The following is a 27613-nucleotide window of genomic DNA, read 5'->3' on the forward strand; positions in this document are numbered from 1 at the left end:
AAGTCAGAGGTGGTTTATCACTTGATGTCCATGCTTTTAAAAAGGGGATCATAAAGATATATCAGCTTTAGTTTTAATTCTCTGCAGTAGTAATTACTCTGACATGTCAGTCTTGGTGTGTATCAGACCTCTGTCTGCATTGCTTGAATGAAGGAATATTATGCAGAAAAACAGAGCAGCAGGATGACTTTTCCCTCATGGGAGTATAATGTAAGCCTTGCAGATTTAGCTGATGCAGTTTGATACTGCCTCCCACTGTCTGCTCAGCCATCTGTCAGATGTGAGATGGCAGGACAGACATACACATCCTTCTTGGCCCTTGTGTGTAGACAAGCCCTTGGAAGCACTAAAATACATTTGTATCAACAACTTGAAAAGTAGTTCATGTTTGCAGACTGGTCCACTTCCATGAGGATGATAAATGTTTTTCAGGGGGTTCAGGATTCAAATATTAAAAGGATGAGGGTGTGTAGTTCCTCCCCCTCAGTGCTGTGTAATGTCAGGTATATGGACCTGGTTTAAGAGAAATAACAGTGGGGATGGTGGTGTTGTGGTACTTGATTTTGACGTGTTCCCATATGTGTGCAGCTGCTATGTGAAATGAAACTAGTATTTTACAGAGAAGAACAGATGTGAATTATCTTTGGTTTGCATCTCTACCTCTGACTTACAATTTTGCAGGTTGCTGCATGGCCTTATTAAGTGTGTATATTAAAAAATGTTTGTGTAAACATTTTTCATACATTTGCTTACATACATGTCTGTGTGTAGAGAGATCAGAGCGGTATCCTCATAAAACACATCCTGACAGTAGTTTTGTGTTTCAAAGACTGCTTACTGCATGGAAAAGTGTTCTCCAAGTTAGAACTATGTGAAGTATGAATGTTCCTCACTGTTTAAAATGCTGTATTATATAGCATGTATTTTTGCAAATGTTAATTAAAATAGTCAATGTAAAGAATTCTTAGCCAAAACTGTCTTGGAAGTATTTTTTTTAGTCATTCAATTGTTTCAGAGTTCTTAAAGACACGTGTAATTTCAGTTTGCAGTTAATATGTTTCGAACATTACCACCATCTTCCAATCCAACGGGAGCAGAATTTGATCCAGAGGAAGATGAACCAACCTTAGAAGCTGCATGGCCTCATCTACAGGTACTTCATGGGAGCTGAAACATCGCAGTCTATAAGAGAATTTTGATATTAAATTCATTGTTTATCTATTCTAAATTGTTTATGTTACGTGTTTATCTCAAACCAGTTATTTTCTATGTAATTTTTAAAATGTGCTTCTTGAATTAAAACTGAAATTTTTTTAAAAAAAATCAGTTGTTATAGGTTAAAGGCTCATTGTTTCTTATGGTAGAGGTGTAACTGCTGAGATTTTAAATGAGCTTCTGTTTGTCACTATGAATGCTTTGATCTGGCTCTGGCACAGCTTTAGCTTCCAGAGGTACCGTGACAAACAGAGGAGAACAGAGACTTCTTAGAACATGGACTTCTGGGCATGATAAATATTAGATTACTGTGTGTCACTTGAGTAAAGTGTAGTGGTGGAGCTCAGCAGAATTTCTGCAGTTTAAGTAACCTCAAATTTGTTAATTTGTCAGGAGAGCAAGAGCAAAGCCTTTACTGTGTGTTATATAGATAAATATGACTAAAAACATTTTGCAGTTCTGAGCAACTAATCAGCAATTTTAGTAATGTGATGCTTATAAAATGATTCTTGCTTATAATACTAATCCTGGGTTTTTTATTGTTTATTTTTTCCAGCTTGTTTATGAATTTTTCTTAAGGTTTTTAGAATCTCCAGATTTTCAGCCTAATATAGCTAAGAAATATATTGATCAGAAGTTTGTATTACAGGTGAGGTAAAAAAAGATATTTTTTTAAAACTTCAAGCTCTAAATTATTTTTACAATGCATTAGATTCAGTGAAAGTGCATCTTTTTTCCCTCTTTTCAGCTTTTAGAGCTCTTTGACAGTGAAGATCCACGTGAAAGAGATTTTCTTAAAACAACTCTACACAGAATATATGGGAAATTCTTAGGCTTAAGAGCTTACATCCGGAAACAAATTAATAATATATTTTATAGGTATGTCAACATCTTTGTATTATGGTACATGTGATCAGGTATGTAATTAAAACACTCCAAGACACTGCTAGCAATTTTTAAAATTCATTTTAAATGAATTTAAACATTTTAATATGTTTATACTCAATATTGCTACATCTAATAATAATTAATACCACTCTGGGAGATTTAAATTAGGGCAGTATTGCCTGTGGCATATATCTGGCAGCTGAAATTTGAGTTAGTGTATGATTTAGTGGGTGGTTTGGTATCTTTGTGGGAGGCTTTTTGTGGGGGTGAGGGATAGTAGTGTTTGTATTACACTAATGCCTTCATAAGGTGTAGTTCTTTATAATGCAGAAAATGAGCTGAAATTGAGTAACTGAGGGACCTGTAATTTGCTTAAAGGAACATGTGTGCTGCCTCTTCTTTCCTCAGAATTGACATGTGCAGTTGAGCTGTTGTGAAATATTTGTTTGTTGCCTAGAATGAACTCTAGTATTATCACTGATACAAACCAGTGTATTACCAAAGGTCTTTGGAAGTGTGTTTTTACTCCTATTAAGTCTAGTGTGAATGCAAGATAATGGTGCCTGTTTGAATTTTTTCGTTTGATATTCTTTCCTTTTCTACAAATAACTGATATACAACTGTATATCAGTTTTACATCCTGCTCCTTCTCTGCCACTGTTTTCATCCCACAATGAATGTATGGTGCTACCTCTTTAAGAAAGTAGCAAAAAGCTGCCAGGCCCTCAGTGCCACATCATGAATGGCACCCAGCAGTACCAGCTGTAGAGGGAGCTGGGGGAGCTGCCTATGGCAACAACTGAGCCTTTGGAAGGGATATAGAGGAGCTACTCTAAAATAATTAGTGAGCCTGCACTGTCTTGCGGCCAGCTGGAGGTTGACTTCCCAGGACAGTCTTGACAGGACAAGTGAAGAGCCACTGTATCCCAAGGAAAAAGTACAAGTGGATCTTGAAGATGCAGATTTTTTTCCCCCACACATTAATAAATTTCCCAATGATTTTATTAAATTAAATCCAAAATGCATAATTTGGTCAAATATCTGAACAGATGGTAAAACAGCATCATAGCACATCATATGCACTTCTGAAAAGTGTTTTATTTACCATCTTGCTCTTTGCTTTCAGAGATAATGGAAGCAAAGTCTTCAAATACAGATAGTTCTGGGGCTAAGTTTTTTAAAGACTAAGAAATTGTCTGGTTGTTAGATCAACTTTGTATAGTTTGTATAAGAGAATGAGTCTGACATGTATATGGGAGATTATGTAATTTACACAGCTGTGAAGTTGTGGGAGAAAAAGAAAAGCCAACCACAAACTCAGACAAAAACTCACTTAGCTGTATAATATTTAGGAGCTCAAAAATTTTGCATCCAAATGTAAATTGGTGCATTTGTTTATGATCACCAAGAAGAAGTTGTTCCACCTTGTCTTGAATTAGTGAATTGGGCTGTGTGAAATGATAAACTCTTGAAGTATGTGTACAACTTCAGAAATATTTCTTTTTCATATACTTTTGCCTTTAGGTTGTCAGTTTATTACTGTGCTTACCTGAGAAATGTGTGGCCTTCATTTGTCTTTTAGTCATTGACCAGAATTAAATTAATTCTTTCCCCACAGTGTGTTAATCTATTTTTTCCCAGAAGCAAAACACTTTTTTTTTAAATTATGAAACCTGTATGTGCCTATTACTTCAATCCAAACCTTTTTGCATCACTGTGTTTAATTTTGCTTGGAATTATATCATGAATTATATGGAAGGGATTTTTAAGAATTAAAAACTGTCGCTTCAAATATTCTGGATTAAAAGTAGCTTTTATGTCAGCCTGTGACAAATTTTCAAATTAAAAATTGCTTTCAAATTAGTGGAATTATTTTCTTCTAAGTGTAAATGCTTATAACTCTGCAAATTACCTGAAGCCATGCATAGAACTTTGTCAATAAATTTGCACTCAGGTGAAAGAGGCTGAAAGGTGACTGCCTAGTAAATTACAGTGCTCTGTCTAAAGGAGATTCAGGAAAATGTGACTTCCTTTGTTTATTGCAAGCCTTTTGTATGCACAGAGATGTGTAATGCCAAAAAGCTTTTTACATCCAGAAGTAGTAACTGTTTGAACACCTTGTGCTTGCATTTGCTACAGAAGGTTGAGTCATGATATTTAATTATGCCAGATACTCTTGTGTTATTTTAATATTTAAAGTGTTATTTGCTGTGTTCAGTTTTGCATTATTAAAATGGCATAAAATACGAGTATTGGTAAAAGCTTGAGTGTAGGCTGCTTTGTTAAATGTGGGAGAAAAGAGCAAGCAGGTGTGAAGCTTGAAAACAGCTGGGTGTGCTACTGATTTTTGTTTCCACAAAGCTTCTTTTCCATTGTCTCTCTCTGCTTTCCTTTTACTGAGTGACTGAAATATTTGGGTAATGATAGATAGTATTAGATTTGTATCTCTTTTCAGAAGTAAACCAATAAAATGTTCCATTTATTTAGGTTTATTTATGAAACAGAACATCACAATGGCATAGCAGAATTACTGGAAATACTGGGAAGGTAAGTTGTAGATTTTGTTTCGTTAAACTCACTTGCTTTTAAGAATAGACTTCAAAAATTAAAGGGATATTGTGTAAGATTGTGGAAGCACAGAAAAAACTTGAACCTTGTGGTGATGTTTTGGGACGTGACAATTTTTGTCAAGTCTCAGCTGTAGGTGTAGTTGTGTGCAGCTTGGAAGAAGAATTTGGGACTGCTGAAAAACTTGGCTAAGGTATGGACAGAGATTGAGTTGACTGTTCTATTCATTTGTAAATATTAGAAAATAAGTCCAAGAATTTTTGTATATCCTGTACATTAGTGCAAACTTCCATATAATTACTGATCTTTATTTTTAAATTTCTTTCCCTGGCAGCATAATTAATGGATTTGCCTTACCATTAAAAGAAGAGCACAAAATATTCCTATTGAAGGTTTTGTTACCATTGCACAAAGTGAAATCACTCAGTGTCTACCATCCACAGGTAAATTTTACTTAGTGTTTTTCTTACTAGTGTTTAAGTAAGCTTGCTTGAAGAGGTTGGGGGACTTGAGTAAGTCTGATGTAAATTCAGTTCTAAGCTCCAAAACTTCCTTGCTAACCAGCCTGGGGGAAATTACTCAACACATATGTCTGTAATGCTTGACTTGCTGATAGAAAAATTAAAAAGAAAACATGTGTTTACACAATAATAGCCTTTTTAAAAGCACTGTAGTGTTTATAGATGAAACATATGTAGTAGTTGGTTAATGTGAGAGTTCTTAGTATTTATCCACGCAGGATTTTTTGTTTATCTTCTTGTCTGTAATGTTTAGACATAAAAACTTGCAGAAAAGTATGGTTTTAATGAATGTCATTTATAAACACTTTATTCTAAATTACATGAAGCAATTCTGCTGAATTCAGTTTGTTGAATTTCCTGTTTTGAAAGGAATTGGGAATTTACGAGGACATCATTATTTAATTCAATATATCCTTTTAGAAGTACACAGAAAAAAGGGTTCTCCTGAGTTGTACTGTGCTTTTAATCCATCAGCTTACATTGATGGGCATAGTTATCATTAGTTGTGATACATTTAAAAATCCCAAGTTTACAGTTCAATGCACTTTTATCTAACTTAGGTTACGAAATAGAACATACTAAATCAGCACAGGACACCAAAATGTTAGTGAGTGGAAAGCACTCTATAGGACAGGTCATGATTTTTAAATCCTGTATTTGAAAAGATGAAGTGTAATGAAATGCAAAGTACTGGGTCTAAAAAGAAAGCATCATCATGTGTATCTACATTATAACACAGGAAGAGATGAGGACACACTTGCAAAGGTTGGAAGGAATTGCTAAAGCCTATTTACCCTTCTGTTTAAGTTGTCTGCCAAATAGGTTTTCAAATTTTAAATTTTTTTAATTACAGAAGAAACTTGTTTTATTTGAAGCATTCAAAATTATTCTTGACTTATGCTAGTGACTTCAAAATGTGTTCAGTTTCATAGTGAGAATTAATAGAACTTTTTCTTTTACTGTAGCTGGCATACTGTGTAGTTCAGTTTTTAGAAAAGGACAGCACACTTACAGAACCGGTAAGTTTATCTTGCTATTATTGCATATTTTGAACTATTAACGCACCTTACATCTGTAGACTGTTTAAGGAGGTTTGGGGATCAAAGTATTTATTTGTAATTTTTGATATTTGAGTCAAATATTTAACCATTTGGATCTATCAAATTTAGTTTTGTCCAGCAGTTGTTCAGAATATCTAAAAATAACTAAATCAACATTAATAGTACAGGTCTTGCAAAGAGACAGATTTTATTCTGCTTATTTTGTTCTGGCTGAGCAGACAGGAGATGGTGGATCCAGAAGCAGTTTAGTCAGAAATTAACTTACTTGAACTGTGCTCTGTTCAGAGATGGATTTACAATGGAACAGAGACTTCTGACACACAGCTATTTATTGGTGCAAGGCTTTTAAATCAGATCTTGTTCATGTCTACCAACCTTGAACAAAATCAGGCTTTGGTCTGGCTGCACATAATTGCAGAGATGAATAGTTTTAACTGTCCCCTATAGTATCTAGTGGTTTGCTTCATTACACCCAATATCAAGTAGGTAAGATCTAACCTGTTTAATCAGTAAATCAATAAAACAACTGCTGCTAACAGAAGTGCACATTATTAGATTATGACCATTTCCATTGTAAAATGGAAACGGGATTTCTTGAAACAAATGGAAGTATACACCTGAGCAGGAGTTCTCTTCTAGGTGGAGCTTATTAAATATTAAAAGACAGCAAATGTCAGGCATTCTATCATTTCTACTGTATGAGATCTTGTTTTCTTAGCTTTCTTCCAGACATCAGATAGGATGTTGCATTTTTCCTAGTAGGAGTCCAGAAATCTAGAACTAATATGCAACCAGGTTTGTTTCTTTTTATGATCCCAAATTAGTATGTGATTATAAATCTCTTTAAAAACTTAGCACACACATCAGCAAAGTACTAAGTTCCTCTTCAAAAGATCCTGGTCTTTGCTTCCCCTTATAATTGTCACATGAAACTTTCTGACATCTTATTTTTTTTAATCTGTGTATATTTACCAAGGCTTCATTGAGGACATAATGTCTGCTTTCATGATTGAATAATATATACGTGAAAGAAGCACTTATTTCTCAGAGTTGTCTTGTCACTGATGATATTAATTATTGCTTACAGCTTTTATATTTAAAAATCATAGAATCACAGAATGGTGGTTTGAGTGTTCATGGTTTGCTAGGTAAGCAAGCTGGGTAAATAATTTATTAATCATGAAGAAAGTTAAGACTAAGATTATAGTGAGATAGTCAAATCAAAGTTTAGGAGCAACATACCTAGAATAGCTGGTCACTTGTAATTCAGGCATTTAAAATAAATACTTTGTTAAAATATATTAATAGAACTTAATTGCTTGAGTTTTGGATTACATCCCCAAGAAGGTAGAGATTTAAAGCTGCTGTCACTTAAGTGGCAGGTAATTTTCCTGATGATATAGTAGCAAATTTTGGTCCTATGAAGTTAGATGTTACGTTTTCTCTCTAGTATTATGGTTATTATTTTTGAACATGTCTTACAGACATATAACTTTGTTTTCTGAAGAAGTGAGTTTAGACCTATTAACAGTTATTTCTGTGCCACTAAACCATGTCTGATTACTACTGTTACATTGGACAAGAAATCAAAACTTTTGTGTTCTGCTTAAAATACCAGACTTATTAATGCATTATAATTGAGTTCAAGGTGAAGTGGAATTATCATGAAATTATTTTATCTTTGTCTCTACAGGTGGTAATGGCACTGCTGAAATACTGGCCAAAGACTCACAGTCCAAAAGAAGTCATGTTTTTAAATGAACTAGAAGAAATTTTAGATGTTATTGAGCCATCTGAATTTGTTAAAGTTATGGAACCTCTCTTCAGACAGCTAGCCAAATGTGTGTCCAGTCCACACTTTCAGGTCTGTATTTACTGCATGTACAATGATAGCAGAATTTTTGTAAAGCAGACTTGTAATGTATTATTCACCATAATGAATTTTATTTGTTGCAAAGGAGTCTTCAATTCTACGTCAAGTTGCAGGGATCCAAACATTAGTTTTACTGTTTGTTCTCAAGAGTGCAATATGTGCATTCATTTTGGGAGATTCACTTCAGTGTTATGCTTACCATAAAAAAGCTGAAAAACTCAGTTTTCAGAAGTACCTGAACCCTTTCAGTATAGTGTTTGCATTTCATTACTTGTAATACAAGTTCTACAAATACTGGTTCTTTTGGAAAGTATTTCTTTGCTTGAATTTCAGAGTTCATGGGTTATAGATTGAATCATGACCCTAGCAAGGTAAAAATCAGTTTTTCTGTCTCTCCATCAGCTCCATGACTCTCATTAGCACTAAAAAATCCAAGTCTGATTTGCAGCTTTTCTTACCTTTCCCTTATATTTGCCAAATGTTATAATTATTTGCTCTGTAAGAGATTGAAGAAGTGTTCCTTTTTTCATGTTGTCTTAGGTTGCAGAGCGAGCATTATACTACTGGAATAATGAATATATTATGAGTTTAATTAGTGATAATGCAGCAAAGATTTTACCCATCATGTTTCCATCCTTGTACCGGAATTCAAAGACGCATTGGAATAAGTAAGAAACACTTGTACAAATTTCTGCTACTTCACTTCTGTGTAGTTGTAGGTTTAAGAGTTTGGATCTGTGAGTTGCTAATTTAACAGTGTGTTGAGCTGTTTATTCCATGACATTGAAGTTGTTGGATAAAGAGACTGTTGTTGTCAATTTTGAGGAAGTATTTAGAACTGTGGAAGATAGCTTTTCCTTTTTTTAATTAAACAAGAGTGTTTTAGTGCATCTAATCCATCACATTCTTCTGTAAATATGGAGCAAATTTGGCATTCAAGTGTAGTTCAGATACTTCTAAAGACTTAACTTTTATTTCTGATCACTAACCTATTTACTGATTTGCATTTCTTCTGCATTCTAGTGAAATATGTTGTAGATCAGATAAGTTTTTCCCCTTCTTTTTATTTTCTTTTTGTTTATTCCTTTTTTTCTTCTTTCTCCATTGATTATTTTCACTTTTTTCCCCACAATAACGTCGTACTTACGCATGAAAACAGTCCTGGTCAGCTCCCTTCTGCAGCTGTTCCATTGTAAAGTGCCTCTTTGTTTGAGCTATTGTGCAACTGCTGGGATGGTGACAGTATCCCAGTCTGGCTCTAGCTGTGAATTGAGGACTGCTGATGGGCTGGCCAAGAAGGAGTAATCAGTCTACAATTAAACACTGAAAGAAATGGAAAATAAAGTGATGTTAAAGTGGTTGCTTACTGTCGCTGGGTGCAAGCAGTAACAAATAATGTACCCATTAATAAAATTCCAATTCAATGATGCAATTGTACATAGTAAATGTGGGTTGCTGTTGGTTATTTTTTTCTGACTTTCAAGGTCATGCATTCATTTTATTCTGAGTAAAAGTCATGCTACCAGTACAGCTGCACTCTTACTTGTAACTCCATATACAATACAAAGTAATCATTTAACAGATTGCTTTTTGAGCAGCAGTACATTATAGCTTGGAGCTGTAAATCAATCTGTAAAAGTGCCTTATAAAGCAGATTGGTTTTGTGTAATTTTTGTGATGTTTTCAACTTTACTTTTCTAACACATTTCTTAAGAGTTCTGGCATAATTGCATTGAACTGAGTGCTGTTGCTGTGTGGCAGTTTTCAAAAGGAATGAGGTCTTTTTTGCACTCCTTTTAATTACTAACTCTTTTTTTCTTCAATTTATCAGTTGCCAGTAAGTTACTTACATCAAAATCTTTAATGTCATACTGCATTTTCCTTACAAACCCTTATGGGATTAGCATCTGCTACTAAATTTCACAACTAGGCCTGTATTGATACATGTAGTATTAAGAGTGAAGTTCAAATGTCAGAAGTGTAAGTGATGAGTAGTACTGCAGAGTAAGAAAACTTTATTCAAAGTTGGTAATTTTAGTGTTAGGCCTCTTGTGGGTAAATTGAAACTTCCACTAATTAATTTTATTTCCACTTATTCTGAAATGATGTAATTTTCCAGTTATGTAGGCTATTGGCTACTGTTGACCAGAAAAAGTAGATTTCAAAGTTTAAAGTACTCTGAGTTTCAACCAGAAGTTTTACTTATAGGACAATACATGGCTTGATATACAATGCTCTGAAACTCTTCATGGAGATGAACCAAAAACTGTTCGATGACTGCACACAGCAATTTAAAGCAGAAAAACTGAAGTAAGTTTTCATGTCAGTGTGTCTGTCTGTTCTTGAGTAATTTGTTCAGAGTTCTTTAGCTCTGAAAAACCACTGTGTCATTAGTGGGAAGTTGCCCATTTGATTCCAGCAGTCTCAAAGTTGACTTGCTGAAATGTGAATTGTAAATCTTCCTGACAATAAGGCATCTCATATAGGCTAATACTTCTGGGGTCACCATCTTCCTAAAAATTAAGTTTTTGAGAGGGACACTGGTAATGGTGGAGCCCAGTGTAAAGAATCTGTTGAACAATTTAGTTCACATCCTGTGTTTATTTTTGCATGCTTTATTTACCCAGTGTACTTCCTTTCATGTTGTCACTCAGTTTGTCCCAAAATACCTTCCCAGTATTTTTCAGCATTGCATTGTGTGTTAGCATATCTTCATATTATTATAGAAGTTACCTGAAATCAAGTTATTATTCTACTGTAGTGCAGGTCTCTAGTACAGATTTTATTTGATGGAAGAATTCGGCTAAAATGAGACAGACAAGTCAGAAATTTTAATGGTTTGGGTCTCATTTTAGGGGCTGGAAGCAGCTAGTGGACTAGCAGAAATGGGTTAGTACCTACCCACTAACTGGATATAAAATGTCTGGATTTGAATTTTATTTTAAATTGCAAAGTAATCAGGAATTGTTTCAAGTAGTGGTTCAGATTAGACACCTATTTTAAACTGGTATACTGGAAGTAGTACAGATTCTCAATGTAGCTTGATTTGTCCAAGTTTTGAAGTTCCCTGTTAGAATTCAAGAAGAAATGATCTTGTACTGTATCAAATTCTTAAGGTTTGTGACAAAATATGAGCAGTGGCTCTTCAAAAAAAGACTGTAATTCTCTTTTTCCTGATTGCAAGTAAGTGGAACCCCTTTTAAATGAGAAATCAAATCTTTTCTTCTCTGATTTTTACAACATTTTTGGGTGATGTTCTGAGTGTGAACTAAAGCAGGGTGCTGAGCGATGAGCTAGCAACACAAAACCAAAATAAAAAATCTCCCCTCACATAAGAACTGAAAAAGGGGGATGGTTAAAGGGTTCCTACCTCCCATCTTGAATTAATTTAATTGAGAGCTGGAGGCAAATTGTGTATGTGCTTGGATATAATTGCTCTTCCTTTTTTTCTTGACATTTGGATCATCTGCTCTGTGCATTGAGAGCATTTTTAGCAATCTTAGTTCAAAATTGTTTTAAATTCTACCAGCATTCAAAGACAGGTGATCATTCTAGTCTCTGCAAGAAGATGTTATTTGTAAGAAAGAAAGGAAAACAAACTAGATTTTACGTTTTCAAATTGCATTAGGCATAAGAAAACAAACTTTTTCTACTTTGTTAAAGAAAACACAAAACAACAAAAAAACCAACCCACATTTATGTCATCCCTCTAGGCTTGCTACTCCCTAGGGTGAGCATGGTTTTGTTGGGTACTTCTCTGTTAGAGTTCAATTCAAAAGGTCTCTGGTGCCTTTTCCTTTAACCTATTACCTGAAGCCATTGGGCTGGCAAGTAAAAATCTCTGCCCTTTCATGGTCATTTACCGACTTCTTGTTTACCAATATAGCATTCTAATATTAGAAATAAAAGAAAAATGTGCTTTCAGCCTAGATCAAAACTTCTGTTTTAATTTTTACTTTTAACAATGTACGTGTGCTAAAGATAAACTGGTATCAGCCAGTTTGTTGCCTTCATGAGAAAATCTGGAGGTTTTTCCCTTTTAATGTTGATTTGAGATCATGGGGTATTGATATGATGCAAATTATCCTGTCAACAGTGGTGTTTTGGACAGTAGACTCAAACAGGTATAGCTAAATAATTTATTTTGTTGAATTCTTTTACTTCTATATGATTTTTTTTTTCCAGAGAGAAGCTAAAATTGAAGGAGCGGGAAGAAGCATGGGTTAAAATAGAAAATCTAGCCAAATCAAATCCCCAGGTATTTAGAAAAGATTAACATGATCATGTTTAAATACTCTAATTTTGTTAAATATCAGTGGGGGAAACAGGTCTGACTGATCATGGAAATAAAGGAATTTCACCAATTGTATTATGAAAGATACACAATAAAAGTACTTTTCAAATTTGTAACCTTTCTCTTGTGCAAGTAATTATTTTTTTTAAAAAAGGTTTCTGAAAAGTGTGATATGAAGTACTTTTTCCTTTCCTTATAATAGGACTTTTACCGTATTGCAGTTTGAAAAGTTATTGTGCAAAATTATGGAAAAATATAGAGAAGCCATAATTGGTTTCTCTTGAAAAGCTGTTTTGCAAATATATTACAAAAGAGATCTTTCTGCAAACTGTGAGTTTTGACTGGTCAGTTTTCCTTTGTATCAGATGGATTAATATTGTATGTTCTTGTGTGGTGCATTTGTTCCCATACTTGCACTGGGCTGCTCTGCTGGTGAACCTGCTACTCAGGTCTTTCCTGCAGGAACCATACTGTCCAGCATTAATTATGTGGCTCAGTTATGATAACAAAACAAAGGTCCTTTAGACTATTCATTGGATGTTGAAATTACAGGAGAAGGAAATGGTTTGCCTTGGATCCCCCCCACACCCCTTCACTTGCTTGGAGATTGCTGCCAGTTTTCTTTCAGCTCAATCATATGAACAAAAAACCTCCAAACATTCAAATTACTTCACAGCCAGAATTCTGTTATACTGTAGCAAGAAACTGAATGTACTGTATATTTCCAAAACCATCTAGCTGAGTTTAAAGTGGTGGAAGAGGGAGAAATGGTACTCTGTAAACAGAAGTGGGACACTTCCTGATCTCAGTGCTATTTTAAAACAGAAAGTATGAGGTAATCTCTTTTTCTAAGAAGAGGAAATTCATAAATGTTTTTTTCCTCTTGGGTTATTTGCCAGGGAGCAATTACTAAACTGCTTAAGTAAAATCTATTAAAATTAATAAAATGTCAGTTGACAACAGATCAATTAAACAAATCAAAAAGGACTATTCATATGAATGCAATAATTGACTTCCACCGACAAAACATTTCTTTAATGACATAAATCATACAAAAGCATTGCTTGAAGAGTACTTGATATACATGGTCACTTGCTATCACAAATGATCAACTATTACCTGTTTGGCTAAATAAGTGGATTGAGTTGTAGAAAAATTTAGAGTTCTACAGTATCAATTTCCTTTTCTTTCCAAGGAACTTCTTGTAAATACATTTTCTGATACTGGTTAACACCACCTGTATACAGTATGTTCTGCATAATCTGCTTGAAGAAAGCTAACATTTGAAAGAAATTTTAAAATACAAATTACCGAATGCTCCACTAAATTGACATAAGGATATAAATGCTTTTAGTGCTCTAGATAATGGATTTTTAGGTGTTTCTTTTTCCTGGAATGTCTACTAACTTTTTAGTTAATCTAATAACTAACTGATGATTCTTGTTATTCAAACCTGTTCCTGATTCTGCATGACACAAAAGTACAATTTAAAATTTTAAATCATTATATTTGTTAAATCCTTGCTGTTAGGGGTTTTTTATTTTTTTTCTCATTTGCATCGAGTTATTGGTACACTCAGATACCAAACTATTTATGAGGAAAAACTGATGTCTGTGTGAGCATGTAAATAAATTCTGAATTCAAAACTATATACACCTCATCTGAAATAAAATAAGATCTGATGTATTAAGATTACTGGACAACAAAGATTTTGGGGTTTTTTAATTCCTAGAGTACTTTTATAATTGTTTTTCTTTCCAAAGACAGAAAAGAGGTTTTTTTGTTTGAAATCATATTAAATGTATATTAGGTATATTTGGTGTTTTAATAGTGTATTTTTTCTTCCAACACAAAATTGCATCAGCAAGTAAAATGCAATACTGACAAAATAGGAGTATTTTAAAATTGAGTCTCAGATAATCAAACCATCCTTTTTTTAATGCTGACTGTATTTTTCAGCAGGATATTTCTGCCGTGTGTGAAAGTATTGCAGTTCAATTCTAATATCTATTACTTAATCTCTGGATGCATAAAATATTGAAGTTAATCTCAAATAACTAGTCATATCAATCAAATGCTCAAATACACTCCTAGTTTACTTATTATGACTAAGAATGATTATTTTAACATTTTGCATTTTATTAGTACCCAACATACAGTGACACGAGTTCGCTGAACAGTCCTGTTGCAATGGAAACAGACGGGCCTTTAATTGAAGATTTGCAGACGCTGAAAAAGACAGTGAAAGAAGAGGCTTGTCAGGTAAAGCCTTGTGGAGATATCAAAGTGCTCCAATTTATGAATTAATTTCTTTAGGTGACTGTTAATCATGAACTTGGCTTGTATTTTCAGTCCCATAACCATTTGTTCTGTAGTAATAGGCTACACCAGGGCTGCTACTTTCAAATGATGGTCTAGGAGCCAGAAGTAGTGTTATGTTTCTAATGCCTGTGAATCTGCTACATAGTCTCTTTTAAGGTTTCTTCTTAGAAACCTTGTTGGACTACTGTGACTTACTAGCTTTGAACATGCCGATAAATAAATGGCTGAGTAAAAGCCAAGCAATTTTTTATTGAGGACTTGTTTATAGGGGGAAAAAAAAGAATAAACAAGCAAATTAGGGTAGGTGAGACAGACATGGGAACTACATAAAGACACCATTATAAAGTTAAAGGTACTTTGTTAGGAATATTGTCTGGTTTGAGAGAGCATTGGTAAAATGGTAGTGATGTCATGATTGTTAATAGCTTAGAATTTCATGGTTGTTTCTAGTTTTCCTCGTAGCAAAAAAATTGGTTTTAATACTTGAACCAGCATAGATGGTAGGGTAAAGAGGAGAAAGTATAAACTTCTTTCCAGAGATTTATTATTTCTTTTCCTGTAAGTGAGTATACTGATGCGCAAGAAGTACTCTTAAGTAATGTTTAGGAATTAGTATGTTTGGCTCACTTTGTTCTATTTTTATTTCAGGCACAAAAAGATCAGAAAAAAGATCGTCCTCTTGTGCGACGCAAGTCAGAACTGCCTCAGGATATCTATACCATGAAAGCCTTGGAATCACATTGCAGAGCTGATGAATTAATATCACACGATGGGCATTAAACTATTACAGTGAAATATTATTTTGGAGGAAAAGTTGTTTTCTTTTCTGGACTCAGTTCTACAGTAGAACTTAATTTTTTGTGCCATACCAATCAGTTACACACAAAGTCAAAGCTTTCTTCAACCCATTTCTGTAGGCAATAACTTAATAGAGCATGCAGCTCAAGATTAGTAGTTCAAACAATGGTAAATTACCCAGTTCCATTTGCAGAATATTGGGTTGACTATAATCAAGTGGACACAATTTCCTGGAGGTGTTGTCATAGTACCAACTAGCTGATAACATGCAGTTTTTATAGTCACATTTGAGAAAAACGTTCCATAAAATCTTTCCATCTAAATAAGTGAATGACCAATAGTTGGTACTAATGATAAATGTGTGTTTTCAGAAGGAAAATTATTTCAGATATAAGTATTAAACTTTTTCTAGGATTTCTCAGCTTTACAGTTGTTTCAACATTATTGCTGTCTTGTTATATACCAGCAGTTTTGAAAATACAGTTATTCTTTTGTATTATAAAACATGGCTTACAAAGTGATAACATTCATGACAATCCTCAGTGATCATTCCTTTCTAAGAATTCTGTAAATTCATTTCTCTTTTACTTAGGGTAAAGATATATATATATCTATATATACCACATCCTAATACTTTATGTATATTTAAAGCCATATCTTCCAGTCTTTAGTGTGTAATATGGCACCGGTATTCCAGATATAAACTGGTAGAAGAATCTTTCCTAAAACGAAAATTTGTTTACTATGACTGGGAATAGACTGAATATAAAATTTCATTTTAATTTTTTTCAAGTCAATAAAATAACTCTTTCACTGTTTTCTCCCTTATCTGAGCTTTTAATACTCAGCATTTTTCTTGGGCTCTAGGAGTTCAATATTCTGTGGCAGATACTATGTGTGATTTCAGTTGCATCAGTTTTTATCTGAAAGATGAACACAACATCATAAGCTTATTAAAATTTAAAAAAAAGAAAAAAAAAGAACAGACTCTTGAATTTGATTCTGCTTCTTTTTAAATGAGTCTAAGAGCTGAGGAGATAGTGACCATAATTTTACCGTGAAAATATTTTTCTTGTTGTTGTAAAGAGCACATGTGCTGCAAATACACCTCACAAGTGAACTGAAAATGCATCTGAGTTGCTGATGATCTTCAAATGCTGCTATATATTCCACAAGATTACTTGCATGTAATGAGCTTTTTGTTGTAGATGGAAAAGCACGGGAGGAAAATCTCTTTTGAAATATAGTGCTTTGTCTTCAATATTTGATTTCTCTCAGGGTGGCCAGTATTTTGACTTACTTATCCTGCTTACAAGCTGTTTGAAATGTGTTCTGCTATTCTAAATGGGTGATTAGTTTCTTTTGTCTCTGGCAGTAACATGATATAACTTAATGTTTAATGTCTTGATGCATAAAGAGAAAAAATGTGGCTTCTTTAAAAATAGTTTTGTTTGACTTTTTAAGGAAGTATAACATCTCCTGCATACATAAAAAAAAGTATTGCTCAAAGCAGACATTCATAGTAACCTTGTGCAGATGTAGTGCCTGCTGTTCGTTGGTTGCATTTAACATTCAATTTCCAATATTTGTTACATTGTCTACTGGAAGAAAATTGTGAGTGGTAAATATTGGCTTACAACACCTAAATTTAAAGACCAACCCAACCTTTAAGTGGAATGTCCACTGTGTCTGAAAACATTTCCTGTAAAACTTGAAAAAGAAAATGCTTTACCATTAGGATAAACTATATGAAAACAGTTTAAAGATGCCTTCTACTTTTGAGGGAAAAAGGGTGCTTTTTTAATTGTGTAAAGCAACATCTATGTATTTTGATATACCATTGTTTGAACTTCCATCTTTAGCTGGTAGATTATCAGTTACCTTTGATTTTGGGTGTTCAGTATGTCTGTGCAAGAGATTGCTGAAAGGAATTACTCTTATGTTATCCAAGGGGGGGGAAAAACCCAACTGTATATCAGTGTTTGATTGATTGTGTGATACTCAACGTATAAGAACATCTTTCACTGTCTAGTTTTTATTTTTATTCTTTATTGAAGATAAACACTCACCAAAAAGGGAAGTATTGTGGTAATTAGATGCTTCAAGTTCTCTATAAATGCATATTTGAAATTTTGGGTCACTGAACATTTGCTTAGGCAATATTCCCAAATCTTACCATCACTAATGGTTTAGCATGTTTGTTATCAATATTTATATATTTCGTATAATCTTGTACTAAACAATTCTAAAACTAATACATCCAAAATAAAAAGAAAAATTAAAGTAGAATTTTGGTGACTGTTGTTCTTCATAAAGTTCTGTCTGATACCTTCCCCCATTTTCCAAAATTACACCTGTACATCAGGAATGTCGAAAGTAATATTACAAGTGTCTTTTTAGTGTGGCTTTAGTATGGCTTCATTTTAATATTGTACATACATTGTACCTTGTTTTATGGTAATAAGTAATAAAAATGTAGACTTCATATTTTGTACAGAATCGTCCTATGTACAGAATAAAAAGTTCCTAGAAACAGCAAAAATAGGTAAGTGGCACAATTATTTTTCATTAGACAATATCTGTAACATTATACGTTAGTGGAATGTTAAGTTCAAATGTACCTACATATTTTTTAACATTTTGTAATTCAATTTTTTGTTCTGGCATTGTTTCTGAAGAACTTCATACACCTGCCATTTAATATGCTTTTATCTAATTTTAAAACTTAAAAAAAAAAAAGGTGTATTATATGGACAAATAAAGAACATGTGAATTTTACTTGCTTATCATGAAACTAAGTTTAACACAAGGTGTTTTGGGGTGTGTTCATATTATCACTGGTAGCAGAATCATATGTGCAAATTAACTTCATAAATTTCACAAAAGCAAGACAAAATTATGGAAAGGCCATTAAGTAAAAAAAAGAAAAAGCAGGAATGATTGATATTCGGTAGAAAAAGCAGACTTTGCCTGTAGAACAGTAATCAGTACTAAAATCTGGTAGTGCTCTAATCTACAAATAGAAAAAAAACCATCTTTCATACCATAGTATTTTCCCCTGAAACATTCCTGTATTGACAGGCTTCAAGGAAAGTAGCCATAAAATCTGGGATTATATTGTGGTACTCGATACACAATCAGGTGGCAAGGATATGGGGAAAAACTGAAGTCTGCAGTAAGGCTTGTCTTCCCTCTGCAATCCATAAAAATCTTCAAAAGAACTAAGGAAATTACTCACATAAAGCTGACATTCGGTAACGGGGGGGGTTGGGCCTGGGATCAAGAGCTGACTACTGGCTTGAGTTACAAATGTAAGATTGGAGTTACAAGTTAGATCTGTGTAGTGAAAGAAACAGTTTCTGCATGAGCTCAGTAGTAAACTCATCAAATCATGAATGAAAAACAAGATACTGAAACAACTGAGGATCCAGTTATTCACCTTTGGAAATCAGGGTTCAATACATCTCAAAATACAATGTTTTAAAACACTGAGAGCAATGACGTTTTTTCCACATAAATACGTTCGTTGCCAGCTTTTTCAGGAAATTACTTTTAATCCTTTCCCTCTAAGGGAATTAGTCTCAGGGGCTTTGACCAGCAGTGGTTTTTTTGGCACTGCTTTCATGGTTTGGCTTTGTAGAATTGGAAAGAAAGGTGCTAGTGTAGCACATATTGCTTGTGTAGCACATACTCCTTGTGTTTGGAGATGTGTTCATTTGCTTTATCCACCTCACAAACATACTTACAGGAGATAGCTGTGATTTCAGGTTAGCCGTGTTCTGCATTGTTTTATGGGCCACCCACCTAAAAGTGGAGCACTTCTGCCCCTTGGATCTTGTCCTTACTGTATGCAGTGATTGTGGAAACTCTGACTGTGTATAGCTAATTAAGAAATGCCATTCTAATTACCATATCACTGTCTCCCTGGATTATAGTTTCTTTTCTATGAGGAGACTTGGCTTGGGCTGCCTTTATGCAATAAAACTGGATGTAGTTAAACATTTTGTATGAACAAATTCCCAAGGGAGAATTGACTGTGGAGCTAAAAGAAGGCAGTGCATTATTCCTTGCTCAGCTCACTGAAGAGCAGTGTGGCTGCAGCTGGCTCTCACTGGAGCCAGGCACGCGGGGACTGCATTCATTCCCTCCCCGGGGAGGTTTGTAAGCACTGACCCTGTGGTGAGGAGGGGAGAGGGCAGTCACATAATTGCCTTGAGCTATTTTAGGCATTTTTGTGATCCAAAAAGCCACACTGAGCAGGTTCATGCTAGCATGAAGACCCTGCCATAGTAATTTTTCTAGTACAGTCACTGTAGAATTAAAGGTGCAAAAGGATTAGAGATGGGAAAGGAGGTTATCTGCTCTAATGGTTACTTGTTGAGGTATTTTCCATTGCTTTTGGTCTCAAATACTACCAAATTAATATTAAGTATAGAAAAAAAATCCTTTTTTCCCCCAGCTGAAGTTCTTTCTATTATAAATTACAAAAAAGATTTTGTTTCTACATACATTCTATTGCATTTGCTAGGAGTATATCTTTTATCTTGACAAGTCCTATTTTCATTATGATTCTCTGAAATAATTGTCTTTAGTTAAATTGGAAATGTGTCATATTGGCAGTCTTTCCCTTTGGATGGCTCATTTCAATGGCTTCTCACACCTGTAAGAAGGGCCAGGTCTTCTGTGTGCCTGGGAAAAGGACATGCATAATTAACTAGAACCAGATCAAGGCAAATTATTTTTCACTCTGATTGAGCAAGTAAAGCCTTTCCTCTCTCTATCGGCTTTGACTGCAGAAGAGAACTTATGTTAAAAATTAGTTTATCTTGTGTCTGCCTCAGTTTCCTTTAACTTAATTTGCATCTTCCTCCTGCTCCCCTTAGCACAGTAGATAAGGCTGAAGGGATTAAAGGAATATCAAGTCTCTACCTACACTGGCTTTTAGTTGCAAGTGGCCTAACACTTAGCTATCAGAATTCAAGAATTGTTGAACATGGAGCATTTCTGATTTTAGAACCTACAGTAAGATGAGACTTGTTGAGGGTTTTTTGACCCTACTTATTCTGCAAGTCAGCAGCAAGATATATATAAATATTTACTTGAATTTTAATTTCCTATCCCTGTCCTGCTTTCTTCCACTTAATTCCTTATTTTCTTTATTTGCATTTTTACCTGGCAACAGTTTTACAGCAGTGAGATATTGTATCTTGCTTTGTAAGCTACAGAAATTCTGTGACAGTTGGGCATGGCAAATGATGACTGCTCCAGAAGAATGAGCATGCCAGTACTTGGAATCATTGCTTGAGCTCACCTCCAAGTTACACTTGAGGTATATCAAGATTGCTTAGGAATATTATCAACACCCTTCTAATGAACATCTCCACATCCAGAATGTTAATTTAACCCGTGGGTTGGGGGTGCTTGGCCTGTACTGGTGTTTACTGTGTGGATGTAAGAAGTAGCTAATTCTAACTGCATTGGAAAGCTGTCAGCCAAGACAGGATAGCCTTGCTGGAATTCAGACAGCCATCCAAAGTTGGCACTTTTTTTCATACAAAAACAATCCTGGAACAACCTACATGTAGAAGAATTACAAGGTATGGGCAAACTAAACTTCAGAAAATTGAAATAGGTGAGTGATATATTAAACACTGTCTTAGTGACCATTCTATGAACAGAGTACTCAGAGAAGTATTTACCAGTATTCTTCTTCATTAAAAAAACACCTTTTGAGGGGGGTGTTAAATAGATCTGATTCATCAAAAAACAATCACTTCTGTTAGTTTTGGTGCTTGCAGTTGAAACTTAGTTGCTGAACAAATAATTTTTCTTCCAGACAGGAATGTTTGAGATTTTTATTACTTAAGAAATCTGTTTTTTCAAAGGTAAACTGGACTCAAAAATGCTTTAGGAGCCTGCCTGAGCATGGCATGCTTTTTCCCTTGGTAGAATAGAGGAGCTGGGGTATGTGGGTGGGCTTTGGAGATTTCTAGTGCCCTAGCTGGACATAAACACTTTTATTCTGAGTTACACTTGTGTAGAGGCTTACAGATCAGGTCTTCCTTTGCTAGGCCGGATATTCCTCCCCAGCTTCCTTACTTGTACATCTGAACAGATCCTGGGCCTGGGGGTCTCTGTGCATTTCCCTGTGCATCTATTGAGGAAATGCATGGGAGGTTCAGATGCAGTTTTGTACGGTTGTTTTGCTTTTCTTTTGGGGACAACATTTCCTTTTCTTCTTCCATATGAGCAAAAACTGGAGTTTCAGTGTGCGGGTCACCCACCATCCCTAGTGTACTTTTGGGGAGTCAGTGGAATTGCATTGGAACTTCACTGCCCCCTCCCCTCTCCCAGACACCTCCAAACGGCAGCCAGGACTGGGAGACTAGTTTGGACAAGGAGGAACAGGATGGTCCATCTCAGCAGCAGTGAGTTAAACTCATCTGATACCTCCATCAGTCACACATACATTGAGATGTGGCAGCTGTAACAGATGTTTAAGAATTTCTAAAAATTCAATTCTTTCATTTTTAATAAAAACCCCTTTCTCACTGAAGTACTCTTTGTCCCTGTCTCCTTTTATGTCCTTTGCTTTTGGGAAGCAGTCTCACCAAAGACTGGGATTAATGGTTTGGGTGCTGGATTCATTCAAACTGTAATTAGTACAGCTGGCTGGCTGGGCACGTGAAGCACTGGAGATATTTCACTGAAGAAGCCTTGCAGTTGGCCTGCTGCTTTCTTCACAGGAATGTGTCGTTTTTGCCACCTGACCTAATGGCTTCTGGCCTAATTTTTCACATAAATAAACACTATTTTCCTTTGGACAAACGAGCCTCGGGCCTGCTTTATCTTCCGGGTAAGGAGGCAGCAGCGGCAGGACACATCTCCCGGGTGCTGCTGTCAGGGAAGTGGAGGGCAGGCTGCTGCATTCCCCTTTTCGCTCACGTCCCGCCCTCTCCTTCCAAAACAAACCACTGTGGAAGGGATAAAACCCTTGCGGAAGGCTTCCTGTGCGGAACCCTTCAGTAACTGTAAGGAGCTTACAAGAAAGACGCAGAGGAGCTTTTCACAAGAACATGTAGTGACAGAACGAAGGGAATGGATTCAAACTGAAGAAGAGTAGGTTTAGATTAGCTATTTAGGAGGACGTTCTTTACGGTGAGGATGGCGAAGCACTGAAACGGTTTGCCCCACAGAGAAGCTGTGGACGCCCATTCCTGACAGTGCTCTAGGCCATGTTGGATGGGGCCCTGAGCAGCCTGGTCTAGTGCAAGGTATTGCTGCCTATGCTGGGCGTGCTGGAACCGTGATTTTTAAGGTCTCTCCCAAGAAAAACCGCTCCGTGATTCTACGAAGAGGGGGCGGCGGGGAGCGGCCGCTGCCCGGGCGGGGCGGGGCGGGGCGGAGCGGAGCGGGGCCGCCCGTCCCAGGCTCCCCCCGGCGGCGCGGCCGGGCGGGGCTGGCGGCGCGGCGGGCGGGCTTAGCCGGGGCGCGGCCGGGCGGGCAGAGCGCGGTGCCGGCCGGTGTCCCTCTACCTCGGCATGTCCGACTCCGGCGGCGGCGGGGGCGGCGGCCCCGGCGGCGAGGAAGGCGGCATGGAGGTGTCGGGCTCGGCGGTGCAGAACGTGGCCGACGTGTCGGTGCTGCAGAAGCACCTGCGCAAGCTGGTGCCGCTGCTGCTGGAGGATGGCGGCGAGGCGCCGGCGGCGCTGGAAGCGGCGCTGGAGGAGAAGGGCGCCGTGGAGCATATGCGCAAGTTCCTCTCCGACCCGCAGGTCCACACGGTGCTGGTGGAGCGCTCCACACTCAAAGGTGAGGCGGGAGCGGAGCCGCCGCGGTGGCAAAATGGCCGCTGCCGGCCGCGGCCGCCGCCCTGCCGCGGGTGGGAGGGGCGCGCCTCCGCCGCGGCCCCGCTCCGCGCTCCGCCTCAGCGCGGCCCCGGCCGGGAGGCGCCGCGCCGGCCGCCGCCGGTTCGCTGTCGGGCTCGGGCGGTGGCGGCAGCGCCTGGGCTGCGGGCGGGTCCCTCTGGCCACCGCCCGGCCTCCCCCGCCGCCTTTGTTCCGCGGTCCGGGGCGCAGGCGGATGCGCGGCGGGGCTGCGGGCTCGCTGTGGGCGCAAATCCGGGCATGCTGCGGCCGCGGCCGGTCCTGCTTGGAAAGGCACCCAAAGTGCTTCGTCAGCCGGCCGTGGCAGCGCTCCTGCGGCAGCCAGGCTGCTGGGGAAGTGACCTGGGCGAGGCAGAGAGCCGCTCTGAAACAGAGCGAGAGCGCCAAAACCCCGGATAAAGGCAAAAAAAAATAACCTCAGCCTGAACCGACTTGTAAAAAGCGTCGTTTCGTGGTTAATTAGGGAGTTCCTGTCATTGACAAAGGAAGATGTGGACCTTGCCGTGTGTTTGTTTCGTTATCAAAGCCTGGTGGCCGTGATACTTGCGCTCAGAACCACATCAAATGCTCCATTAAGTACTGCAGCCAAGCTGAGACTGTGGCTGGAGTGTCTTTGTTACTCACGTGCTGCTGTAACTGTTTCTTTCGAAAATGACTTATCAACAAATCTGTGGCCAAATAGGCTCTTAGTGTCACAGAATGCAGCCTTATATACAGTGACAAAATACAGCAAAGTTTCATCAATAGTGCAGGTTTTTACTGGTAAACAAGCCCCTACAGTCCGTAAATGGCTACCTGCCTGCCAGCGTGAGCTTGCAAAATTCTGTTAAACTTCTGAATCCCTACTGCTAGTATGCTTGTGGTTCTGTTCCTGTATATATATCAAACCCTAATAAAATCGTGTTTCACATTGCATTATTTAACATGCCAACAGAAACAATTTAAAGTCTTGGTATATGCCCTGCAGTTGCTGCCCACAGAGAGGAACATCAAGAAGGTTCTTTCATTCACTGTCTATTAATTGTAAACTTCAGATGTTGCTTAAAAATACCCCATCATTGTTTATTTTTTGCCTATATCCAGATCATCCTCCTCTTTCCCCTTCCAAAGTTTCTGATGTCTTTTCCAGTAGGATTAATTTTCTCAAAGAGAACAAAAGAACAGCTGTCTTTATGAATTCATGATACAGTGTTAAATAAGGTTTAAAGAAAACCATTTAATATTAATGCAGATGATTCCTGCATTTTTCCTATGCCTGGATCATAAGAATGGTTATCCCTTGTTCAAGCTGGAAATAATATAGTCGTGATCCGTTATCTCCAAGCTCATGACATTCTTATATATGTATGTATTCTTATGTATGTATTCTTATATATGTATGCAGGAAAAGAAATAGAGAGACTTATTACATGTCAAAAGCCAAATACTAATTTATGATGCACAGATGCCATTTCTGTCCATGTCTTCTGGATTAACAGCAGTTACTTGGGCAGAGTGGATTTTGTGAATGACAGCCAGGTCTTCAAATGTAACAGATCTGAAATCTCCAGCAGCATATGGAGAGCTCTGACACTGTTAAAAACAGCGTTATTGTTGAAGCTTGTCCATGGACTGCATTGCATGAAGTAGATTATGGATTACAAGTACAATAAAACAGAAACCTTATTTCTGCATCGTGAAAGCTGCTGTCTGGTATCAGCAGCTCCCCAGCCTGCAGGGGACAGAGCAGGACAGAGTCTACTGTAATGTGTCCAGTCAGAGTGTGTCCCCCAACCAGGAGTAACCTTCTGCACTGAAATCACTGCATTGCAGCACGGCTGCCTGCATCCTCAGCAGTTACATCATCCGTGATGCACTGGCTGTGGTAATGCCTGAGTACTTCCCATGGCTTGGCTTTTTGTTCTGCCAAGAGATTTTTGTTGTTGTTCAGAGACTTAATTTCCAAATCATTTTCAAAGTAGGTGTCTGAAAATACAAAGCCACCTTTGGAAGAAAAAAGCATCTGTTTAATGTTCTCACTGAAGCATAGTTGTCCTGGCAACATACCTCTGCAAATAAATGCACATTCTGTATTGCAGATTTCTCTCTCAGAATGTGAGTTATAATTCACTTACTGTAATGCTTTATTGGTTTTATAGCAACCTAAATCTTAATGGAGTTTTCTTTAAAGACAATGAACCCATTCTGCATCTGAGACATATTGCAAAGCTACATTTGACCTAATTTAGTTAATTAAATTGGTGTGGAGCTTAAAGGTTAAAAAATAGTCTGGTAATAACAGAAGGTGGTTGAGAAGGAGTGGCAAATGTGTTAGAAATTATTTCTTACATGCAATATTTTTTTGCAGAGGATGTGGGAGATGAAGGAGAAGAGGAAAAAGAGTTCATTTCCTACAGTATCAGCACTGACATTCATTATGGAATAAAGTCAAACAGGTGAATTAGTAAAATAGATCTTAACATTTCTACTCTATGTATGTAAAACTTGTATAAGCAAATTTACCTTATTTACCTACAAGTTTACCTTCAGTTTACCTATTGCTTACAGGCAGTGTTTCTATTCAAGCTTTTCAAGGCAGAGGCTCTGATAAAAAAAGGGTGTGTCATGAGGCTGAAAGGAATGAACCTAGGACTTCTAGCTATGGAGTTAAAGAGACAAAGTTTTATTAATTTTGGCATACATGCAGCTGTAACATACAGAACTTAGGTTCAATATTCTTTGGTTATGTCTGGCTGTTACATCTTTGTCACTTATACTGAGGCATATATGACTCTGAAACTTTATAAAATGTGTTTTGTCTTTAGTGTGCCCCTGTTTCAGAGCCCTTGCTGATAGCTCAGCTTGCTTATTGCTGAACTGTAAAGATGTATTTATTTGAAAAACTTGTATTCAAGTCTCTTAGAAGAAAGATTGTGAAGTGTGATGATACAGGTTGCCATTTGACTCCTAAACTTGCAGTCAGATTTAAGCTATTGTGTCACTGAAGTGTCAGATGATTGGTTAGTAACTCTCTTCTCTGCTCCGTAGCCTGGCGTTCATTAAACGTACAGCAGTGATCGATGCCGACAAACCAGTGTCTTCCCAGCTCAGGGTGCTCACTCTCAGTGAGGATTCTCCATATGAAACACTGCACTCTTTCATTAGCAATGCTGTTGCTCCCTTCTTCAAGTCCTATATCCGAGAATCTGGCAAAGCAGACAGGTAATTCAGTAGAAATACTGTATTTCTATGTGAATGAACTAAAGTGTTTAATCATTGAAAAAAGTAACAAACAACAGTCACTCTTCAAGGTGAATCACATGAATTGTTTTAGCACACAGTTGGTATGATGCTGTTGCTAACTCTGGGGAAGCAGTTCAGGTCTAAATGTGTTATGTATGGGTTTTTTGTTTGCCTTCTTATATGTAAACATCTGTACTTTTTCAGGGATGGAGATAAGATGGCTCCTTCAGTTGAGAAAAAGATTGCAGAGCTTGAAATGGGCCTCTTGCATTTGCAACAGAATATTGAAATTCCAGAGATCAGTCTGCCCATTCATGCAACCATTACTAATGTTGCCAAGCAGTGTTATGAACGTGGAGAAAAACCAAAAGTTACAGATTTTGGTGAGAAGGCTGAGGATCCGTTGTTCCTTAATCAGTTACAGTCTGGAGTCAACCGCTGGATTAGAGAAATACAAAAGGTAACCAAATAAAGAGCAGGGGGAAAAAAGCAACTAAGTAATAAGAATGTCTATGTAGTAGTGTGTATCTTCTTCACAGATTAACTGCTAAAATGCTGCTCGTGCTCTGAAGATCTCAGACCAGGTTTTTGAGTCACCAGAGACATTGTACTAAATTAGGCTAAGTCTAATCTAAAATTAGGCTGAGCCTAGTCTAAATTTGGAATCTAGTCTAAATTGTTTGACAAATAACCAAGAGTATGACTTTGTTTTACATATTGTAATAGACTCAAGTAACTGGCAGCAATCCTGCGAATTTTGTAACTGTTCTTCAGATCTTTACAGATTGAGCAGCAGATTGATACAGCAGATTGAGGAACACATCTGATTTGGCCTGTTTTGTTATTTGCCCCTGGTGCATCCACAACCACAATGGTTGCTCCAGCCCTATTTTATAATCTCATACTTCTGCCTGTTACTTTTCAAAAGAACTACTGTTCTGCTGGTGTTACGCAAAAGCAGCATC

General features: G+C 37.1%; 2 protein-coding genes across 3 annotated transcripts in view; both read left to right on the forward strand.

Moving 5' to 3' along the window:
• The window catches only part of PPP2R5C (protein phosphatase 2 regulatory subunit B'gamma), a 71123-nt gene extending 53043 nt beyond the window's left edge, over positions 1-18080 (forward strand). For both annotated transcript variants that reach the window (XM_030950559.1, XM_030950560.1), the window contains 12 exons: positions 1043-1153; positions 1772-1864; positions 1964-2094; positions 4591-4650; positions 5006-5114; positions 6158-6211; positions 7947-8117; positions 8667-8794; positions 10335-10436; positions 12312-12384; positions 14566-14682; positions 15391-18080. In XM_030950559.1, coding sequence (XP_030806419.1) covers positions 1043-1153; positions 1772-1864; positions 1964-2094; positions 4591-4650; positions 5006-5114; positions 6158-6211; positions 7947-8117; positions 8667-8794; positions 10335-10436; positions 12312-12384; positions 14566-14682; positions 15391-15522 — 1281 coding nt within the window. In that variant the 3' untranslated portion in view covers positions 15523-18080. The remainder of the gene's footprint in view (positions 1-1042; positions 1154-1771; positions 1865-1963; positions 2095-4590; positions 4651-5005; positions 5115-6157; positions 6212-7946; positions 8118-8666; positions 8795-10334; positions 10437-12311; positions 12385-14565; positions 14683-15390) is intronic.
• A 4943-nt stretch (positions 18081-23023) lies between these two features.
• DYNC1H1 (dynein cytoplasmic 1 heavy chain 1) overlaps positions 23024-27613 on the forward strand; it is a 44801-nt gene continuing 40211 nt past the window's right edge. Inside the window, exons 1-4 of the mRNA XM_030950498.1 lie at positions 23024-23352; positions 25774-25861; positions 26454-26627; positions 26853-27108. Coding sequence (XP_030806358.1) covers positions 23082-23352; positions 25774-25861; positions 26454-26627; positions 26853-27108 — 789 coding nt within the window. The 5' untranslated portion in view covers positions 23024-23081. The remainder of the gene's footprint in view (positions 23353-25773; positions 25862-26453; positions 26628-26852; positions 27109-27613) is intronic.

The sequence above is a fragment of the Camarhynchus parvulus genome, chromosome 5, assembly GCF_901933205.1.
Source record: "Camarhynchus parvulus chromosome 5, STF_HiC, whole genome shotgun sequence".
Taxonomy (NCBI): Eukaryota; Metazoa; Chordata; class Aves; order Passeriformes; family Thraupidae; genus Camarhynchus; species Camarhynchus parvulus.